The 22,231-nt window shown below is 43.0% G+C and overlaps 1 protein-coding gene across 1 annotated transcript in view; it reads left to right on the top strand.

Annotated features, from left to right (window-relative positions):
• lrp1bb (low density lipoprotein receptor-related protein 1Bb) overlaps positions 1–22,231 on the top strand; it is a 346,624-nt gene that overhangs the window by 196,736 nt on the left and 127,657 nt on the right. Inside the window, exons 32-33 of the mRNA XM_039006274.1 lie at positions 21,063–21,203; positions 21,409–21,534. Of these exons, the coding sequence (XP_038862202.1) occupies positions 21,063–21,203; positions 21,409–21,534 (267 nt within the window). The remainder of the gene's footprint in view (positions 1–21,062; positions 21,204–21,408; positions 21,535–22,231) is intronic.

Below are 22,231 nucleotides of genomic sequence, written 5' to 3'. Positions count from 1 at the left end.
ACAGTGGAATGATGTGTTCACAACAAGCCATCTATCATACTTAATGAAAGTTTGGTTGAATTGTGGAAATGATTTTAATTGCTTTGAGTCGCATATTTATATTGTGCCAAAGATGGAGAACAATTGTGCGGAGGTGTTATACTTACAAATATTTATATTGGATATTGGAAAGGAAGTGTGTGTGTGCGTGTGTGGACGTGTTTAACTATACTTGTGGGGACCAGAAGTCCCCAGAATAATTTGTATTTATTTTTATTTCACCTTTATTTAACCAAGTAAGCTAGTTGAGAACAAGTTCTCATTTACAACTGCGACCTGGCCAAGATATTTTTTTTATTTTTTTTATTTCACCTTTATTTAACCAGGTAGGCTAGTTGAGAACAAGTTCTCATTTGCAACTGCGACCTGGCCAAGATAAAGCATAGCAGTGTGAACAGACAACAACACAGAGTTACACATGGAGTAAACAATAAACAAGTCAATAACATGGTAGAAAAAAAGAGAATCTATATACAATGTGTGCAAAAGGCATGAGGAGGTAGGCAATAAATCGAATAATTACAATTTAGCAGATTAACACTGGAGTGATAAATCATCAGATGATCATGTGCAAGTAGAGATACTGGTGTGCAAAAGAGCAGAAAAGTAAATAAATAAAGCAGTATGGGGGGTGAGGTAGGTAAATTGGGTGGGCTATATACCGATGGACTATGTACAGCTGCAGCGATCGGTTAGCTGCTCGGATAGCAGATGTTTAAAGTTGTTGAGGGAGATAAAAGTCTCCAACTTCAGAGATTTTTGCAATTCGTTCCAGTCGCAGGCAGCAGAGAACTGGAAGGAAAGGCGTCCAAATGAGGTTTTGGCTTTAGGGATGATCAGTGAGATACACCTGCTGGAGCGCGTGCTACGGGTGGGTGTAGCCATCGTGACCAGTGAACTGAGATAAGGCGGCACTTTACCTAGCATAGCCTTGTAGATGACCTGGAGCCAGTGGGTCTGACGACGAACATGTAGCGAGGGCCAACCGACTAGGGCATACAGGTCGCAGTGGTGGGTCGTATAAGGTGCTTTAGTAACAAAACGGATGGCACTGTGATAAACTGCATCCAGTTTGCTGAGTAGAGTATTGGAAGCTATTTTGTAGATGACATCGCCGAAGTCGAGGATCGGTAGGATAGTCAGTTTTACTAGGGTAAGTTTGGCGGCGTGAGTGAAGGAGGCTTTGTTGCGAAATAGAAAGCCGACTCTAGATTTGATTTTGGATTGGAGATGTTTGATATGAGTCTGGAAGGAGAGTTTGCAGTCTAGCCAGACACCTAGGTACTTATAGATGTCCACATATTCTAGGTCGGAACCGTCCAGGGTGGTGATGCTAGTCGGGCGTGCGGGTGCAGGCAGCGAACGGTTGAAAAGCATGAATTTGGTTTTACTAGCGTTTAAGAGCAGTTGGAGGCCACGGAAGGAGTGTTGTATGGCATTGAAGCTCGTTTGGAGGTTAGATAGCACAGTGTCCAAGGAAGGGCCAGAAGTATACAGAATGGTGTCGTCTGCGTAGAGGTGGATCAGGGAATCGCCCGCAGCAAGAGCAACATCATTGATATATACAGAGAAAAGAGTCGGCCCGAGAATTGAACCCTGTGGTACCCCCATAGAGACTGCCAGAGGACCGGACAACATGCCCTCAGATTTGACACACTGAACTCTGTCTGCAAAGTAGTTGATGAACCAGGCAAGGCAGTCATTAGAAAAACCGAGGCTACTGAGTCTGCCGATAAGAATATGGTGATTGACAGAGTCGAAAGCCTTGGCCAGGTCGATGAAGACGGCTGCACAGTAATGTCTTTTATCGATGGCGGTTATGATATCGTTTAGTACCTTGAGCGTGGCTGAGGTGCACCCGTGACCGGCTCGGAAACCGGATTGCACAGCGGAGAAGGTACGGTGGGATTCGAGATGGTCAGTGATCTGTTTGTTGACTTGGCTTTCGAAGACCTTAGATAGGCAGGGCAGGATGGATATAGGTCTGTAACAGTTTGGGTCCAGGGTGTCTCCCCCTTTGAAGAGGGGGATGACCGCGGCAGCTTTCCAATCCTTGGGGATCTCAGATGATACGAAGGAGAGGTTGAACAGGCTGGTAATAGGGGGTGCGACAATGGCGGCGGACAGTTTCAGAAATAGGGGGTCCAGATTGTCAAGCCCAGCTGATTTGTATGGGTCCAGGTTTTCCAGCTCTTTCAGAACATCTGCTATCTGGATATGGGTAAAGGAGAAGCTGGGGAGGCTTGGGCGAGTAGCAGCGGGGGGGGGGGGGGGGGGGGGGGGGGGGGGGCTGTTGGCCAAGGTTGGAGTCGCCAGGAGGAAGGCATGGCCAGCCATTGAGAAATGCTTGTTGAATGCTTGTTGAAGTTTTCGATTATCACGGATTTATCGGTGGTGACCGTGTTACCTAGCCTCAGTGCAGTGGGCAGCTGGGAGGAGGTGCTCTTGTTCTCCATGGACTTTACAGTATCCCAGAACTTTTTGGAGTTAGAGCTACAGGATGCAAATTTCTGCTTGAAAAAGCTGGCCTTTGCTTTCCTGACTGACTGCGTGTATTGGTTCCTGACTTCCCTGAACAGTTGCATATCGCGGGGGCTCTTCGATGCTATTGCAGTTCGCCACAGGATGTTTTTGTGCTGGTCGAGGGCAGTCAGGTCTGGAGTGAACCAAGGGCTATATCTGTTCTTAGTTCTGCATTTTTTGAACGGAGCATGCTTGTCTAATATGGTGAGGAAGTAACTTTTAAAGAATGACCAGGCATCCTCAACTGACGGGATGAGGTCAATATCCTTCCAGGGTACCCGGGCCAGGTCGATTAAAAAGGCCTGCTCGCAGAAGTGTTTTAGGGAGCGTTTGACAGTGATGAGGGGTGGTCGTTTGACCGCGGACCCGTAGCGGATACAGGCAATGAGGCAGTGATCGCTGAGATCTTGATTGAAGACAGCAGAGGTGTATTTGGAGGGCAAGTTGGTCAGGATAATGTCTATTAGGGTGCCCATGTTTACGGATTTAGGGTTGTACCTGGTGGGTTCCTTGATGATTTGTGTGAGATTGAGGGCATCAAGCTTAGATTGTAGGACTGCCGGGGTGTTAAGCATATCCCAGTTTAGGTCACCTAACAGAACAAACTCTGGAGCTAGATGGGGAGCGATCAATTCACAGATGGTGTCCAGGGCACAGCTGGGAGCTGAGGGGGGTCGGTAGCAGGCGGCAACAGTGAGAGACTTATTTCTGGAGAGATTAATTTTTAAAATTAGAAGTTCGAACTGTTTGGGCATAGACCTGGAAAGTATGACAGAACTTTGCAGGCTATCTCTGCAGTAGATTGCAACTCCTCCCCCTTTGGCAGTTCTATCTTGACGGAAAGTGTTATAGTTGGGTATGGAAATCTCAGAATTTTTGGTGGCCTTCCTAAGCCAGGATTCAGACACGGCAAGGACATCAGGGTTGGCAGAGTGTGCTAAAGCGGTGAGTAAGACAAACTTAGGGAGGAGGCTTCTGAAGTTGACATGCATGAGGCCAAGGCTTTTTCGATCACAGAAGTCAACAAATGAGGGTGCCTGGGGACATGCAGGGCCTGGGTTTACCTCCACATCACCCGAGGAACAGAGGAGTAGTAGGATGAGGGTGCGGCTAAAGGCTATCAAAACTGGTCGCCTAGAGCGTTGGGGACAAGGAATAAAAGGAGCAGATTTATGGGCGTGGTAGAATAGATTCTGGGCATAATGTGCAGACAGGGGTATGGTGGGGCACGGGTACAGCGGAGGCAAGCCCAGGCACTGGGTGATGATAAGAGAGGTTGTATCTCTGGACATGCTGGTCTCAATGGGTGAGGTCACTGCATGTGTGGGAGGTGGGACAAAGGAAGGTCTCAGAGGTACGGAGAGTGGAACTACGGGGTCCATTGCAAACCAAAACAATGATAACTAGCCTGAACAACAGTATACAAGGCATATTGATATTTGAGAGAGACATACAGTAAGGCATAAAGTGATTGCAGGTCTTGATTGGGAGAGCTAGCTAAAACAACAGGTGAGATAACAGCAGCTAGTCAGCTAACACAGCAACAGCAGATAAAAATGGCGACGACTAGGCAGAGAGGGTCGGATTAACTACACACAGAGCCTGAGTTAACACAGAGCCGACAGATAAAACACAAATAAACAGAATGGAGTACCGTGAATTAATGGACAGTCCGGCAGGCATCAGCTATGTAGCCAAGTGATCATAGTGTCCAGGGGGCAGCCGTAGATGGAGCAGGGAAGCCGCCACTAAGCTAGCACGCGGCGTTTAAAGTTAGTAGCCCGGGGGGTGGTCTGCTCAGACGGAGGGGGTCTGCTCAGACGGAGGCCGGTTGAGGGCACAGCGGATGGGGTATTCGTCTGCAGACCAGACGTGGTCGTGTCGACAGAGACTCCAAGCCGGATGGCGATGGCGAAAGAGAGGTTGTGATTGTAGAATTGTGTTTGCTAACTGGTGCTAGCTTCGTGGCAGTGGCGCTAGCTGCGCTAGCTGCAAGCTAGCTGTGAGGATCAGAAGTAGTGGCTCAGGGATTACGGCAGGAATCCGGCGTTGTTGTCGAGAGACAGTCCGATGCTGGTAAATTGGTGAGGAATATCCAGGCTAATAACAGGGCTGGTGTCTGTGCAGAAGGTAAAAGCTGCTAGCAGCGGCTAAAAATGGCTAAATAGCTTGTAGCTGATTAGCTGGTTAGCTACTGGGGGTTCTTGAATGTGTTCCAAAGTTAAAAAATAATAGCGATTCCGTATCACATTGGGTGAGGTAGGTTACCGGAAGGTATAATCGAATTAAAAATCGAAAAGAGATAGAATTATTATTTTTTAATATATACAAGAAATACGAAAAATACAAACGTACACGAGAGGACTAAACAAACACGTCTACACTGCTACGCCATCTTGGAACCAAAAGATAAAGGAAAGCAGTGCGACACAAACAACAACACAGAGTTACACATGGAATCAACAAGCGTACAGTCAATAACACAATAGACAAAAAAATAAAGTCTATATACAGTGTGTGCAAAACAACAATTTAGGAAATTAACACTGGTGATAATGAGCAGATGGTGATGTGCAAGTAGAAATACTGGTGTGCAAAAGAGCAGAAAAGTAGATAAAAACAATATGGGGATGAGGTAGGTATATTGGGTGGGCTATTTACAGATGGGCTATGTACAGCTGCAGCGATCGGTTAGCTGTTCAGATAGCTGATGTTTAAAGTTAGTGAGGGAAATATAAGTCTCCAGCTTCAGCGATTTTTGCAATTCGTTCCAGTCATTGGCAGCAGAGAACTGGAAGGAAAGGCGGCCAAACGAGGTGTTGACTTTGGGGATGACCAGTGAGATATACCTGCTGGAGCGCGTGCTATGGGTGGGTGTTGTTATCGTGACCAGTGAGCTGAGATAAGGCGGAGCAGTACCTAGCATAATAGTATACGAATAAAAATGTAATCAACTGGGGACATTTTGTTAGTCCCCACAAGGTCAAGTGCTATTTCTAGGGGCTTTAGGAAAGAGTGTGTGTGTGAAACATGTTTGTAAAACTGTCACTACCCTCTGTTCATAACCCTTAGTTCATAACTCTTAGTTCATAATTCCAATTATCATAAAAATGTCAAGGTATGATATTTATGAGCTTACTAATGAGAAGAGTGGCCAAACAGGTCAGACTAATGTTTTGCAATGCCAATACAAATGTAGACGCATGAAGAATACCTTACACATTAGCTTTGTGACTTTTCAAATTATAACCCATGACCATGGAATTGCAAATATTTTGTTTAAATATGTTTTCCTGGCCAATTTCGTTCAAATTCCAACTCAACCCAAAATAACTAACAAATCGAACAGACACAACAGACACAGTCAAAATCAAACACAGTAGTGTCATATAAAGAGATCCAACCCATGATCAATAAAATAAATAAAAAATAAAGAGTAACTATTATTTAAGGTGTATGTCTTTTTATAGCTATGTAAGCCTAATGGAAATTTGCTTTGATATTGAAATAATGTTCAGTACTTAGGTGAGATTTTATCTGGAAACTATAAACATATCCTGCTGAGAATGTTTTTGCATCCATTACGTACAGTATAGGTTATTTACAGCTACATAATTGAAGAAAGGCTGTGATGTTCTTTCAAGAAAATTACATTGTGTCCAAATATGATCTGTTGATGACATTTCCTAGTGAAAAGCGTATTGACTTTTTTCCCAGTGAATCATCTTTACAGGTGAATGACAGATGTCTGCTCTTCAGCTGTAGTCCATGGTGTGGAATGAATGATTGAGATTGGTTTTATTCTCCAGCCAACTCTCAACTCCAAAGCTTTCATTTAAAAATCCATACCCAGTTTCCTCTTGGAAAGGACCCACATTTATTGAATGTAGAATAATCTGTTGTGATCTATAATAAAATTGACGCTGTGGTATCCATCAGGTTTAGTAATATTGTTTGCTTTTTCATATGTTCCTGATTATATACTGTACACCATCTGTTCCGAAGGGAAATTGCTTATTATATACTGTTAGTTTTATTTGCTTGCTAGTGTTATGGGCTTGTGTGTCTCAGTATGGAAAGCTGTATATTCATATAATTGTTTTATATCAATCATTTAATTACTTTTATAGATCAAAAAATAAAAAATATCCCAAAAATGTCAAATCGTCCTCCCGTGTGGCGCACCAGCCTAAGGCACTGCATCGCAGTGCTAGCTGAGCACTACAGATCCTGGTTCAATCCCAGGCTGTGTCGCCGCCTGCCGCGACCGGGAGACACAATTGGCCTAGCATCGCCCGGGTTACGTTGGGTTTGACCGGCCGGGTTGTCCTTGTCCCATCATGTCCCTCTAGCAAGTGGCGGGTGGCGGGTGCAGTGGCGGGTGCAGTGCACGCTGACACGGTCGCCAGGTGTACATTGTTTCCTCCGACGCATTGGTGCGGCTGGCTTCCGAGTCAAACGAGAAGTGTGTCAAAGACGCAGTGTGGCTTGGTGGGGTCGTGTTTTGGAGGACGCACAGCTCTCGACCTTCGCCTCTCCCGAGTCAATACGGGACTTGCAGTGATGGAACAAGACTGTAACTACCAATTGGTTATCACAAAACTGGGGAGAAAAAGGGGTAAAAATATAAAATTAAAATAAAGAAGTTATATCAATAATTCCCCATAGAATTCAATGGAGAAACACATTTTTATATTGATCATTTGTTAAAAAATTCTATCAAATTAAATGTTTGATATCAATAATTATATTAGAAATGTCTAATATTTAGCATTATTAACATTTAAACCAGTCAGTTTCTAGTGCCTTGAACGTCATTGAAGAGGATGTTGGAGAGAGTCTTTATATTTTGTGGCCTTAAAATTAAATGTAAAACAAAGTTATTACATTCGATTTTTTTCCTACCGACGTACAGAAGCTACTCCATATTTCTAAAGTGAAAGAACAATCGTGGAAATGTTAACAAATTAATACTAATAAATCAACCAAAATGTCTTGTTTGCGTATTGTATGTCTTCACACCACATAGTTCAGAGGTGGTACCACAGGTCCCAGAGTGGTGTGGTGGAATTCTGGGGCCCATCATTTTTCCTGATCTGGTAACCTGACAAGTAACAAAACTGGACCTTATATGGTATGACGGGAGTAATGTGTTGTAAAAACGTTTAATATGGGTTATGATGGGACCAGAGTTTTTCTAATCAGTTCGCATGCAGCAACCTTGTACTTGTTCATATGAATTATATGTGAAAAAAGAACTAAGGGGATTCCTATACACAGACACAGAGAACGAAACATGATGGGGAAATGAAACTCACAGGGCTGAGCTTGCTTTATGCTGGTTTGTATTTGTGTAGTCCTGCCCTATGCATCTGTTGGCCTAATTAAAAGTTAACTCAGTCTGTCAGCTATTGTGTTTATTGATTAATTTCAGTTAATAATTTTAGATTTAAAAAGTCTAGGTTTGAATATAAATCAAATGTGATCCCATTCACATTTTCTCACAAACAAATGGGCTATAAATGCAGAGCTTTACCGCTTCGTTTACCCTGGACAGAGGGATAGAGCGGATGCAGCTGCTGTTAGTAGCCTACAGTTGATCAGACTGAAAAATAGTCACATTTCCATGCAGTACAGTATGTCAGATCACTAATGTTTAGGTGTATAGGCGGCTACATTTATGTATGAGTTGTTGCTTGTGTCTGGAGTGATGTGTTATCACGGTTGCTAAATAAATACCAGAGGAAAGTGGAGAGCGCACCTTCAGCGCACCTTCACCTTCAGCCGAGAGCTGCACAGTGACACGATCCTACCAGACGAGCTAAACTACTTCTATGCTTGCTTCGAGGTAAATAACACTGAAACATGCATGAGAGCACCAGCTGTTTCGGGAGACTGTGTGATCACTCTCTCCGCAGCCGATGTGAGTAAGACCTTTATTAAACAGGTCAACATTCACAAGGCCGCAGGGCCAGACGGATTACCAGGACGTGTACTGCGAGCATGCGCTGACCAACTAGCAAGTATCTTCACTGACATTTTCAATCTCTCCCTTTCCGAGTCTATAATACCAACATGTTTTAAGCAGACCACCATAGTGCCTGTGCCCAAGAACACTAAGGTAACCTGCCTAAATGACTACCGACCCGTAGCACTCACGTCTGTAGCCATGAAGTGCTTTGAAAGACTGGTCATGGCTCACATCAACACCATTATCCCAGAAATCCTAGACCCACTCCAATTTACATACTGCCCCAACAGATCCACAGATGATGCATTCTCTATTGCACTCCACACTGCCCTTTCCCACCTGTACAAATGGAACACCTATGTGAGAATGCTATTCATTGACTACAGCTCAGCATTCAACACCATAGTGCCCTCAAAGCTCATCAATAAGCTAAGAACCCTGGGACTAAACACCTCCCTCTGCAACTGGATCCTGGACTTCCTGACGGGCCGCCCCCAGGTGGTAAGGGTAGGTAACAACACATCTGCCACTCTGAGCCTCCTGTACTCCCTGTTCACTCATGACTGCACGGCCAGGAACGACTCCAATACCATCATTAAGTTTGCTGATGACACAACAGTGGTAGGTCTGATCACCGACAATGATGAGACAGCCTATAGGGAGGAGGTCAGAGACCTGGCCACGTGGTGCCAGGACAATAACCTTTCACTCAACGTGATCAAGACAAAGGAGATGATTGTGGACTATAGGAAAAGGTGGACCGAGCACCCCCCCATTCTCATCGACGGGGCTGCAGTGGAGCAGGTTGAGAGCTTCAAGTTCCTTTATGTCCACATCACCAACAAACTAACATGGTTCAAGCACACCAAGACAGTCATGAAGAGGGCATGACAAAACCTATTCCCCCTCAGGAGACTGAAAAGATTTGGCATGGGTTCTCAGATCCTCAAAAGGTTCTATAGCTGCACCATCGAGAGCATCCTGACTGGTTGCATCGCTGCCTGGTAAGGCAACTGCTCGGCCTCCAATACGTCACTGGGGCCAAGCTTCCTGCCATCCAGGACCTCTATACCAGGATGTGTCAGAGGAAGGCCCTAAAAATTGTCAGACTCCAGCCACCCCAGTCATAGACTGCTCTCTCTGCTACCGCACGGCAAGCGGTACTGGACTGCCAAGTCTAGGTCCAAGAGGCTTCTAAACAGCTTCTACCCCCAAGCCATAAGACTCCTGAACAGCTACCCAGACTATTGCATTGCCCCCCCTCTCCCCTTCTTTTACACCGCTGCTACTCTGTTGTTATCATCTATGCATAGTCACTAACTCTACCTACATGTGCATATTACCTCAACTAACCGGTGCCCCCGCACATTGACTCTGTATTGGTACCCCCCTGTATATAGTCTCGCTATTGTTATTTTTCTGCTGCTCTTTAATTACTTGTTATATTTATTTCTTATTCTCATCTGTATTTTTTTAAACTGCATTGTTGGTTAGGGGCTCGTAAGTAAGCATTTCACTGTAAGGTCTACACCTGTTGTATTCGGCGCATGTGACTAATAACATTTTATTTGACATTGTGCCCATGGAGAATGATAGAGGCCTCTAGTGGCCAAAAAGGCCATTTTAGCATGGGCAGCACCATTGAAGGCTTCCACCATTTTAATATAGTCAACTGGGTGGGATTTCCAACTTCATTGGCTGATCCCTCCTGATGACCCTGTTGGAGTCATGTCCAACCTGGTCAGCAGGAGGGATCAGCCAATCGTGAAGAAGAAAATGGATTACTTCAAAATAGAGATTGCTTCTACGGCGCTGCCCATGCTCTCACAGACACCATAATGGGAAGTTTATATGGTTGCTCTCGCTCTCATTCTCTATAGTTGTGACCGACCAATGCGACCAGCGTATTCCATGAATCTGATTGGTCAAAACATGCACTTTGCCCCTATTTTTAACCTCTACACCCATCCCGGATCCGGGAGCATCCTCATCAGTAAAAGCTGACTAGCATAGCCTAGCATAGCGCCACAAGTAAATAATAGCATATAAATATCATGAAATCACAAGTCCAATACAGCAAATGAAAGATAAACATCTTGTGAATCCAGCCATCATTTCCGATTTTTAAAATGTTTTACAGCGAAAACACAATATGTATTTCTATTAGCTAACCACAATAGCCAAAGACTCAACCGCATATTTTCACCATTTTTCTACCGCATAGGTAGCTATCACAAAACCGACCAAATAGAGATATAATTAGTCACTAACCAAGAAACAACTTCATCAGATGACAGTCTTATAACATGTTATACAATAAATGAATGTTTTATTCGAAAATGTGCATATTTGAGGTATAAATCATAGTTTTACATTGCAGCTACCATCAAAAATATCACCAAAGCAGCCAGAATAATTACAGAGAGCAACGTGAAATACCTAAATACTCATCATAAAACATTTATGAAAAATACATGGTGTACAGCAAATGAAAGATAAACATCTTGTGAATCCAGCCAATATTTCCGATTTTTTAAGTGTTTTACAGCGAAAACACAATATAGCATTATATTAGCTTACCACAATAGCCAAACACACAACCGCATTTATTCACCGCATAGATAGCATTCGCAAAAACCAGCAAAAGATATAAAATTAATCACTAACCTTGACCAACTTCATCAGATGACAGTCTTATAACATCAGGTTATACAATACACTTATGTTTTGTTCGAAAATGTGCATATTTAGAGCTGCAAACCGTGGTTATACATTGTGAATATGTAGATTTTTTCCAAAGTGGAAACAGTGCCCCCGTATTGACAAGAAGTTAACGCTTTGCTTCAATATATTTTATTCAACTAAATCAAAAGTGAGTAGAAAAGTGCTGTGGCAAATGCTGCCTCTCCACACGTTTTCTGGTGGCCCTGCCATAGTTATTTCTTAGTGGAAGCACCATTGGCAGCCATTACAAGTGTGAATTTTGAATAAGATGAGTAATGTGGTGGCAGCATCATGTTATGGGTATGCTTGTTACCGGCAGAGACTGGGGAGTATGTTAGGATAAAAATAAACTTGAAAGGAACTAAGGGGAGGTAAAAAGTTTGAGAAAAACGTGCAATGGTCTTCTGAAAACCTAACCCTGTGATTGAGTTTTATTTTTCAATGGAACAATTACACATTCTAATGCCAAAGACACACAGAATAGCTTTCCAAGAGGTGTTGAGTGTTCCTGAATGGTCTAGTAGTGTCAGTCCTGACCTAAATCTGCTTGAAAACCAGTGACAAGCATTTAATATTGTTGTCCATCAATGATTCCCAACCAAATTTACTGAGCTTGAGTAAATTTGATAAAAACAATGGATATGTTGCCCTTAGAGTTGCACAAGGTTACAATAATCTTATTCAAAATAATAGCTGCCAAAGGTGCGTCCACCAAGTGTTAACTCTGGGGTGTGAAGACATATAGTAATATCCTCAATAATGTTTTTTTTTAAATTAATTTGGAAAATGTTCTATAATTTTTCTTTCACTTAGAAAAATAGGTAAGTTGTGTAGATCCAATTTCCAATTTAATCTGTTTTTTTATTTAATTTTAAGGCAGCAAAATGTGAAGACTGTGCAAGGCGTGTGTAGACTTTCACTAGCAACTGTATGTAGGAGCATGCAAATGTAATCCCACACCCATGAAGGTCATTTGTCATATACATTTTAATATAAAACATTTAATTATAGATATAAAAAATTGAATTATTGAAATCAATAAATGTTTTATTTCAGTATGTATTTTTTTGAATAATTGATGTAAAAAATGTAATTATTGCTATACAAAAATACAATGAATATACACTACCGGTCAAAAGTTTTAGAACACCAACTTATTCAAGGGTTTTTCTTGATTTTTACTATTTTATACATTGTAGAATAATAGTGAAGACATCAAAACTATGAAATAACACATGGAATCATGTAGTAAGCAAAAAAGTGTTAAACAAAAGTTAATTTGTGGAATTTCTTTCCTCCTTAATGTTGGAGCCAATCAGTTGTGTTGTGACAGAAGATAACCCTATTTGTTAAAAGACCAAGTCCATATTATGGCAAGAACAGCTCAAATATGCAAAAAGAAATGACAGTCCATCATTACTTTAAGATCTGAAGGTCTGTCAATACGGAAAATGTCAAGATCCTTCGTGTGTAGCCAACGTGAGTAAAACATTTAAACGTGTTAACCTTCGCAAGGCTGCAGGCCCAGACGGCATCCCAGGCCGCGTCCTCAGAGCATGCACAGACCAGCTGGCTGGTGTGTTTACAGACATATTCAATCAATCCTTATCCCAGTCTGCTGTTCCCACATGCTTCAAGAGGGCCACCATTGTTCCTGTTCCCAAGAAAGCTAAGGTAACTGAGCTAAATGACTACCGCCCTGTAGCACTCACTTCCGTCATCATGAAGTGCTTTGAGAGACTAGTCAAGGACCATATCACCTCCACCCTACCAGACAGCCTAGACCCACTCCAATTTGCTTACCGCTCCAATAGGTCCACAGACGACGCAATCGCCATCACACTGCACACTGCCCTAAACCATCTGGACTAGAGGAACACCTATGTAAAAATGCTGTTCATCGATTACAGCTCAGCATTTAACTCAATAGTACCCTCCAAACTCGTCATTAAGCTCGAGACCCTTGGTCTGGACCCCGCCCTGTGCAACTGGCTCCTGGACTTCCTGATGGACCGCCCCCAGGTGGTGAGGGTAGGTAACAACATCTCCACCCCGCTGATCCTCAACACTGGGTCCCCACAAGGGTGCGTTCTCAGCCCTCTCCTGTACTCCCTGTTCACCCACGACTGCGTGGCCATGCACGCCTCCAACTCAATCATCAAGTTTGCAGACGACACTACGGTGGTAGGCTTGATTACCAACAACGACGAGACGGTCTACAGGGAGGAGGTTAGGGCCCTCGGAGTGTGGTGTCAGGAAAATAACCTCACACTCAATGTCAACAAAACAAAGGAGATGATCATTGACTTGAGGGAGCAGCCCCCTATCTACATTGACGGGACAGTAGTGGAGAGGGTGGAAAATTTTAAGTTCCTCGGCGTACACATCACGGACAAACTGAAATGGTCCACCCACACAGACAGCGTTGTGAAGAAGGCGCAGAAGCGCCTCTTCAACCTCATGAGGCTGAAGAAATTAGGCTTGTCACCAAAAACACTCACAAACTTTTACAGATGCACAATCGAGAGCATCCTGTCGGGCTGTATCACCGCCTGGTACGGCAACTGCTCCGTCCATAACCGTAAGGCTCTCCAGAGGGTAGTGAGGTCTGCACAGCGCATCACCGGGTGCAAACTACCTGCCCTCCAGGACACCTACATCACCCGATGTCACAGGAAGGTCAAAAAGATCATCAAGGACAACAACCACCCGAGCCACTGCCTGTTCACCCCACTATCATCCAGAAGGCGAGGTCAGTACAGTTGCATCAAAGCAGGGACCGGGAGACTAAAAAACAGCTTCTATCTCAAGGCCATCACACTGTTAAGCAGCCTTCATTAACATTGAGTGGCTGCTGCCAACATACTGACTCAACTCTAGCCACTTTAATAATGGAAAAATGGATGTAATCAATTTATCACTAGCCACTTTATATAATGCTTACATACCCTACATTACTCATCTCATATGTATATACTGTACGCTATACCATCTACTGCATCTTGCCATCTTGATGTAATTAAATGTATCACTAGCCACTTTAAACAATGCCACTTTATATAATGTTTTCATACCCTACATTACTCATCTCATATGTATATACTGTACTCTATGCCATCTTGATGTAATGTATCACTAGCCACTTTAAACAATGCCACTTTATATAATGTATTCATACCCTACATTACTCATCTCATATGTATATACTGTACTCTATACCATCTACTGCATCTTGCCATCTTGATGTAATGTATCACTAGCCACTTTAAACAATGCCACTTTATATAATGTTTTCATACCCTACATTACTCATCTCATATGTATATACTGTACTCTATACCATCTACTGCATCTTGCCAATGCCGTTCGGGCATCACTCATTCAAATATTTGTATGTACATATTCGTATTCATTCCTTTACACTTGTGTGTATAAGGTAGTTGTTGTGAAATTGTTAGGTTATATTACTTGTTAGATATTACTGCATGGTCGGAACTAGAAGTACAAGAATTTCGCTACACTCGCATTAACATCTGCTAACCATGTGTATGTGACAAATAAATTTGATTTGAAGACACCAATAAGAAGAAGTGACTTGCTTGGGCCAAGAAACATGAGCAATGGACATTAGACCGGTGGAAATTTGTCCTTTGGTCTGATGAGTCCAAATTTGATATATTTGGTTCCAACCGCCGTGTCTTTGTGAGACACGGTGTAGGTGAACGGATGATCTCCGCATGTGTATTTCCCACCGTAAAGCATGGAGGAGGTGGTGTTATGGTGTGGGGGTGCTTTGCTGGTGACACTGTCTGTGATTTATTTTAAATTCAAGGCACATTTAACCAGCATGGCTACCACAGCATTCTGCAGCGATACGCCAGTCCCATTAAGCCCAAACCAGATGGGATATAATTTTTTTTCCAACAGGACAATGACCCAAAACACAGGCTGTGTAAGGGCTATTTTACCAAGAAGGAGAGTGATGGAATGCTGCATTAGATGATCTGGCCTCCACAATCCCTTGACCTCAACCAAATTGAGATGGTTTGGGATAAGTCTAACCGCAGAGTGAAGGAATAGCAGCCAACAAGTGCTCAGTATGTGTTGGAATTCATTCAGGACTGTTTGAAAAGCATTCCAGGTGAAGCTGGTTGAGAGAATGCCAAGAGTGTGCATAGCTGTCAAAGGGTCAAAGGGTGGCTATTTGAAGAATCACAAATATAAAATATATTTGATATGTTTAACACTTTTTTGGTTACTACGTGATTCCATAAGTGTTATTTCATAGTTTTGATATCTTCAATATTTTTATACAATGTAGAAAATGAAGAAAAACCCATGAATGAGTAGTTGTTCTAAAACTTTTGACCGGTAGTGTATGTGAAAACTGCTTTCCATTTTCTCTGCTCCATTAGCGAATCAAAGTTATTGAACGCTGATTAAACAACACTTCCTTCCTGTAGCGGCAGCCTTTGGTCTGCCTTGGGTTAATCAATGAAATGCTGTATTTGTAGTGGTTAGGCTTGTTCTCAACCGACAGCCTGTGTCAATTAAGAGAGATTGAGATCTAACAGGCGGCCGACCTGGATCTATTGCCCCCCCCCACAGTAGGGGACTGTGAGTGTGTGTGTTGGTGTGCGCGTGCATGTGTATTACCATCAATGACAGGTTTGCCCAAGAGTGCCCTGCATACTGATGGGTTATCTATAGTTTAGTTTAGCCCACTGCTGGCTTGTTATCACTGTCATGTGAAATGGACACTAACTGCTATTTGATTCCTGCTGCTGCATGACAAACGCCATTATGAGAATGTACAGTTGAAGTATTAAAACAGAATGTTGAGACTCGAAACTCAAAGTTTCAGAATGAGCAGCAAAATAATTATAGTTGTCGATGTAGCTATCAGATGATTTGACGAGCTTAGTCACAACAAATGGCAATTCCCCCAAAATGTTAACAATTGCATATTTTTTGCACAATCACTGATGCATCCTGATGATTGCCAAGGACAGTTGTGAATGGAGTTAATGAAAGCAGTGTGTGTGACACCAGGTTGATCCATTCAAATCCTGGTGCTGTGTGTTACTGTTTTTTGCTGTGCTAAACGGATATCTGAGGGCCTGTGTTTAGAAGTTATGTTTGTGTGCCTGTATGTGTGTTAGGTGAGGTTAGGTTAGGTGTTTAGACGGTGTGGGTGATCCATCTATCAGCCTCCACTTGCCTGGAATCAAACCCAGTGGTTGAGGTTTAAATTAAATATGATGAGCAACAACCAAGCAATCACCACTACCCACTGGCCCCAGTAGCAACAAATTAATGCAGAAAGCACAGCTAATCTGGACTAGGTGATCCGGAGGGTCAACTGTTTGGGAAGCAGCATGTAGGCTGTCAGTCTCACTCAAAGCAATTTGGCTGATTCCAGAAAATGAGATTTACTTTCCTTTTAACGTTGACTTTCATCCCAAAGCTATTTCACTGAACTGTAGTGGGTTCCTTCCATCTCTCCTTTACAACAACTGAGACTTAGGCTACATTTTGAAAGTGATTGTAAATAAGTAGCATCGTACTTCATTATAGTATGTGGTTAGATATGATGAAGGGTAAAGACAAAATTTACATCTGATAAAAAGAAAGACACATTTTTTTATTCCTCCTCAATTTGAAGGCCAAACTGCTTTATGGGCCTCTTAGACACTGCTAGGGTTCGATCAGAATCATCTAACAGTTTCCTTGCTGACAAAGGTTATGATGGTTAGGATATTTAATTTGCAGAACTGAGCAATAAACACAAACAATAACATCAATAGCTTTAAAGCAGACAATAAATTGTCACAGCTCTGCAATTTAATATAAATATACACAATAATAAGAAATACTTGTGAATAAAAGAAACATACAGTACCATTCAAAATTTTAGAACACCTACTCATTCAAGGGTTTTTCTCTACTTTTACTATTTTCTCCATTGTAGAATACTAGTGAAGACATCAAAACTATGAAATAACACATATGGAATCATATAGTAACCAAAAAAGTGTCTAAGAGGCCCATAAAGCAAAAAATATATATTCTTCAAAGTAGCCACCCTTTGCCTTGACAGCTTTGCACACTCTTGGCATTCTTTCAACCAGCTTCATTAGGTAGTCACCTGGAGTGCATTTCAATTAACAGGTGTGCCTTGTTAAAAGTTAATTTGTGAAATTTGTGAAATGTCTTTCCTTAATGCGTTTGAGACAATCAGTTGTGTTGTGACAAAGTAAGGTAAGGTATACAGAAGTTAGCCCTATTTGGTAAAAGACCAAGTCCATATAATGGCAAGAACAGCTCAAATAAGCAAATAGAAATGACAGTCCACCATTACTTTAAGACATGAAGGTCAGTCAATGCAGAACATTTCAAGAACTTTGAAAGTTTCTTCAAGTGCAGTCGCAAAAACCATCATGTGCTATGATGATCCTGGCTCTCATGAGGACCGCCACAGGAATGGAAGACCCAGAGTTACCTCTGCTGCAGAGGATAAGTTCATCAGAGTAAACTGCACCTCAGATTGCAGCCCAAATAAATGCTTCACAGAGTTCCAGTAACAGACACAGGAGACTGCGTGAATCAGGCCTTCATGGTCAAATTACTGCAAAGAAACCACTACTGAAGGACAACAATAAGAAGAAGACTTGCTTGGGCAAAGAAATACGAGCAATGGACATTAGACCGTTGGAAATATGTCCTTTAGTCTGAATAGTCCAAATTTGAGATATTTGGTTCCAACCACTGTGTCTTTGTGAGATGTAGAGTAGGTGAACTGATGATCTCCGCATGTGTGGTTCCCACCGTGAAGCATGGAGGAGGAGGTATGATTGTGTGGGGGTGCTTTGCTGGTGGGGGGTGCTTTGCTGGTCTGTGATTTATTTTGAATTCAAGGCACACTTAACCAGACTAGTACTGTATATCTTTGAAAGTCATTTTTCTGTTGAAGCACATCCACTGTCTGCAACTGAAAAATGGTAATACCTCGTCTGTGCATAATCACTGCCTCATTGAAATATCAACACTTCAATTCTCATACATGTGTTGAGAAAGATGTACTTAATCTTTGTTGATAATGGCACTTCTAATAAATATAAAAGTATAGTCCCTCTGCTAACTTCAGAACACATTTTGTTCATAGATCACTATTCAGATTGGGTGAATTGGCCAATTTTTATTCTGGGTACAACTCTGAGGCCTTCTCAGCAGTTCAGTGTTAGGTGAGCTTGGTTGCACCTGTTCAGTGAGGTTCATTGCACTCCACTGGGTTTTTGAATGGAAAAGCCTTGTCACGTCTGAGGCAAGGCAATTGCTCTAGTCCAGTCTGAAGCCAATAGAGAGCGTCACTGGATTTAACCGGGGGGGGGGGGGGGGGGGGGGCTGGGATAGTTCCACTCCTGAATGGGATGCATACACACCACAGGAGGCTGCTGAGGGGAGAACGGCTCATAATAATGGCCGGAACGGAGCAAATGGAATGGCATCACACACCTGCAAACCATGATCCGGATGACTGTGTGATCACGCTCTCCGCAGCCGATGTGAGTAAGACCTTTAAACAGGTCAACATTCACAAGGCAGCAGGGCCAGACAGATTACCAGGACGTGTACTCCGAGCATGCGCTGACCGACTGGCAAGTATCTTCACTGACATTTTCAACCTCTCCCTGTCCGATTCTGTAATACCAACATGTTTTAAGCAGACCACCATAGTGCCTGTGCCCAATAACACTAAGGTAACCTGCCTAAATGACTACCGATTCGTAACACTCACGTCTGTAGCCAAGAAATGCTTTGAAAGGCTGGTCATGGCTCACATCAACATCATTATCCCAGAAACCCTAGACCGACTCCAATTTGCATACCACACCAACAGATCCACAGATGATGCAATCTCTATTGCACTCCACACTGCCCTTTCACACCAGGACAAAAGGAACACCTATGTGAGAATGCTATTCATTGAGAACAGCTCAGAGTTCAACACCATAGTACCCTCAAAGCTCATCAATAAGTTAAGGACCCTGGGATTAAACACCTCCCTCTGCAGCTGGATCCTGGACTTCCTGACGGGCCACCCCCAGGTGGTAAGGGTAGGTAACAACACATCTGCCATGCTGATCCTCAACCATGCCATGCACGACTCCAACACCATCGTTAAGTTTGCTGATGACACAACAGTGGTAGGCCTGATCACCGACAACGATGAGACAGCCTATAGGGAGGAGGTCAGAGACCTGACCGTGTGGTGCAAGGACAACAACCTCTCCCTCAACGTGATCAAAACAAAGGAGATGATTTTGGACTACAGGAAAAAGAGGACCGAGCACACCCCCATTCTCATCGACAGAGCTGTAGTGGTGCAATCACACCAAGACAGTCATGAAGAGGACACGACAAAACCTATTCCCCTCAGGAGACTGAAAATATTTGGCTATGGGTCCTCAGATCCTCAAAAGGTTTTACATCTGCACCATCGAGAGCATCCTGACGGGTTGCATCACTGCCTGGTATGGCAACTGCTCGGCCTCCAACCGTAAGGCACTACAGAGGGTAGTGCGTACGGCCCCGTACATCACTGGGGCCAAGCTTCCTGCCATCCAGGACCTCTATACCAGGCAGTGTCAGAGGAAGGCCCTAAAAATGGTCAGACTCCAGCCAGCCTAGTCATAGACTATTCTCTCTGCTACTGCACGGCAAGCGGTACCGGAGTGCCAAGTCTAGGTCCAAGAGGCTTCTAAACAGCTTCTACCCCCAAGCCATAAGACTCCTGAACAGCTAATCAAATGGCTACCCAGGCTATTTGCATTGCCCCCCCCCCCCTTCTACGCTACTGCTACTCTGTTATTATCTATGCATTGTCCCTTTAACTCTACCTACATGTACATATTACCTCAATTACCTCGACACCGGTACCCCCGCAAATTGACTCTGTACCGGTACCCCCTGTATATAGCCCCGCTATTGCTATTGACTGCTGCTCTTTAATTATTTCTAATTTTTATTTCTTGCTTTTTTTAGGTATTTTCTTAAAACTGCATTGTTGGTTAAGGGCTTGTAAGTAAGCATTTCACTGTAAGGTCCACTTCTGTTGTGTTCAGCGCATGTGACAAATAAAACTTGATTTGATGTATTTGGTGCCATTCCACTGATTCCGCTCCAGTCATTACCACGGGCCCACCTCCTGTGACACACACACACACACACACACACACACACACACACACACACACACACACACACACACACACACACACACACACACACACACACACACACACACACACACACACACACACACACACACACACACACACACACACAACCTGCAAACATGGACACATCACTCTCCAAACTCATGATACAAGTCTCCTCTCCTTAACCACTGCTTCTGCTCAGAAGCACATAGTAATGAACAACACCAGGCAGGTACTCTACAGTCTACTACAGTGCAGTAGGTCCACTCAAACATGGAAATCAACAAACACGTACCTGTGTGTAGTAGAGGCTCAGGATAGAGTATTTTGGGTCAACAACGCTACTGGTTTATTTTTCATTTGAGAATTTCACTACATGAAACGTTGCATCATTAGTAGCCTATTGCATTGTCAGAATTCATATATTCCAGTTTTCATGCATGCAATATATGTAGGTCTCCCTTGTGAAAGAGGTATGTTGATCTCAATGGGAGTTCTTGAATAAATACGGGTTAAATAACACAATAACAATTTCAGACAGATATGGTGATAATGGGGTTTCTAAGGACATTTCCTTGTTTCAGGTAACAAACTGTGGTGGGCCGATGATGATTCAGCCCATCTGGGGACGGTGAACAAGAGAGACGGACGAAATCCTGTGGTTCTGAGGAATAAGACTAGCGGAGTGGTTCACATGAAGGTCTACGACAGGGAGGGACAGAGAGGTAAGGAACACACACGTAGACACACATTTATTTATGCACTTATCAATTCCATCTACTGACTTCCAGAAATGTGACACCATGATGTATTACAGTACCTATAGTGCTCTGAATAAAATCTGAAATATTATCTTTGTAAAGATGTCCATGAAGCTAACAATGGTGTCCTATATCCTTATTAATACACAAATCACCATGGCCTTTCCAGGAAGGAACCCGTGTCAGGTGAACAATGGAGGCTGCTCCCAGCTCTGCTTCCCCACGTCAGAGAACACCCGCAGCTGCTCCTGTACTGTGGGCTACAGCCTTCGCACCGACCGCATGTCCTGTGAGGGTAAGACTGCAAGTCTGCTCTAACTAAATGTGCATCCCAAATAGCACCCTCATCCTAATATAGTGCAGTACATTTGACCGGAGCCCTATTGGCTCTATGGGCTGTTTAGGACACACAACCTAAGTGACCATGCAATAAATGCATCGAGCAGTTCAGACACCCTAGCATTAGAGTAACCACAAGGTCTGTGACATGAATTCACTGTATCCAAATAAGTACTATAGAAACCTCTGTAATTATATGAAAACATACTCAATTTGACTGTGATAAATGTACTCTATGCATATTTATTTACAGTATGTTAATCTTGGAATCCAGAACCACATATTGTGTGCACACCAAACTTCTTATGGATAGGGGGCAGCATTTTCACGTTTGGATGAAAAGCGTGCCCAGAGTAAACTGCCTCCTACTCAGTCCCAGATGCTAATATATGCATATTATTTTTAGTATTGGATAGAAAACACTCTGACGTTTCTAAAACTGTTTGAATCATGTATGTAACTATAACTGAACTTATTTGGCAGGCAAAACCCCGAGGACAAACCATTAAGATTTTATTTTTTTGAGGTCACTCTCTTTTCAATGAACTTTCATTGAGAATCCAGATTTCTAAGGGACCTTCCTTCAGTTCCTATCGCTTCCACTGGATGTCAAAAGTCTTTAGAAATTGGTTGAGGTTTTTCCTTTGAAAAAT

This window comes from Salvelinus namaycush, chromosome 13, assembly GCF_016432855.1.
Source record: "Salvelinus namaycush isolate Seneca chromosome 13, SaNama_1.0, whole genome shotgun sequence".
NCBI classification, from domain to species: domain Eukaryota; kingdom Metazoa; phylum Chordata; class Actinopteri; order Salmoniformes; family Salmonidae; genus Salvelinus; species Salvelinus namaycush.
Note: the sequence above shows the minus strand (reverse complement) of the source record. Positions and strands in the feature narration are given on the sequence as shown.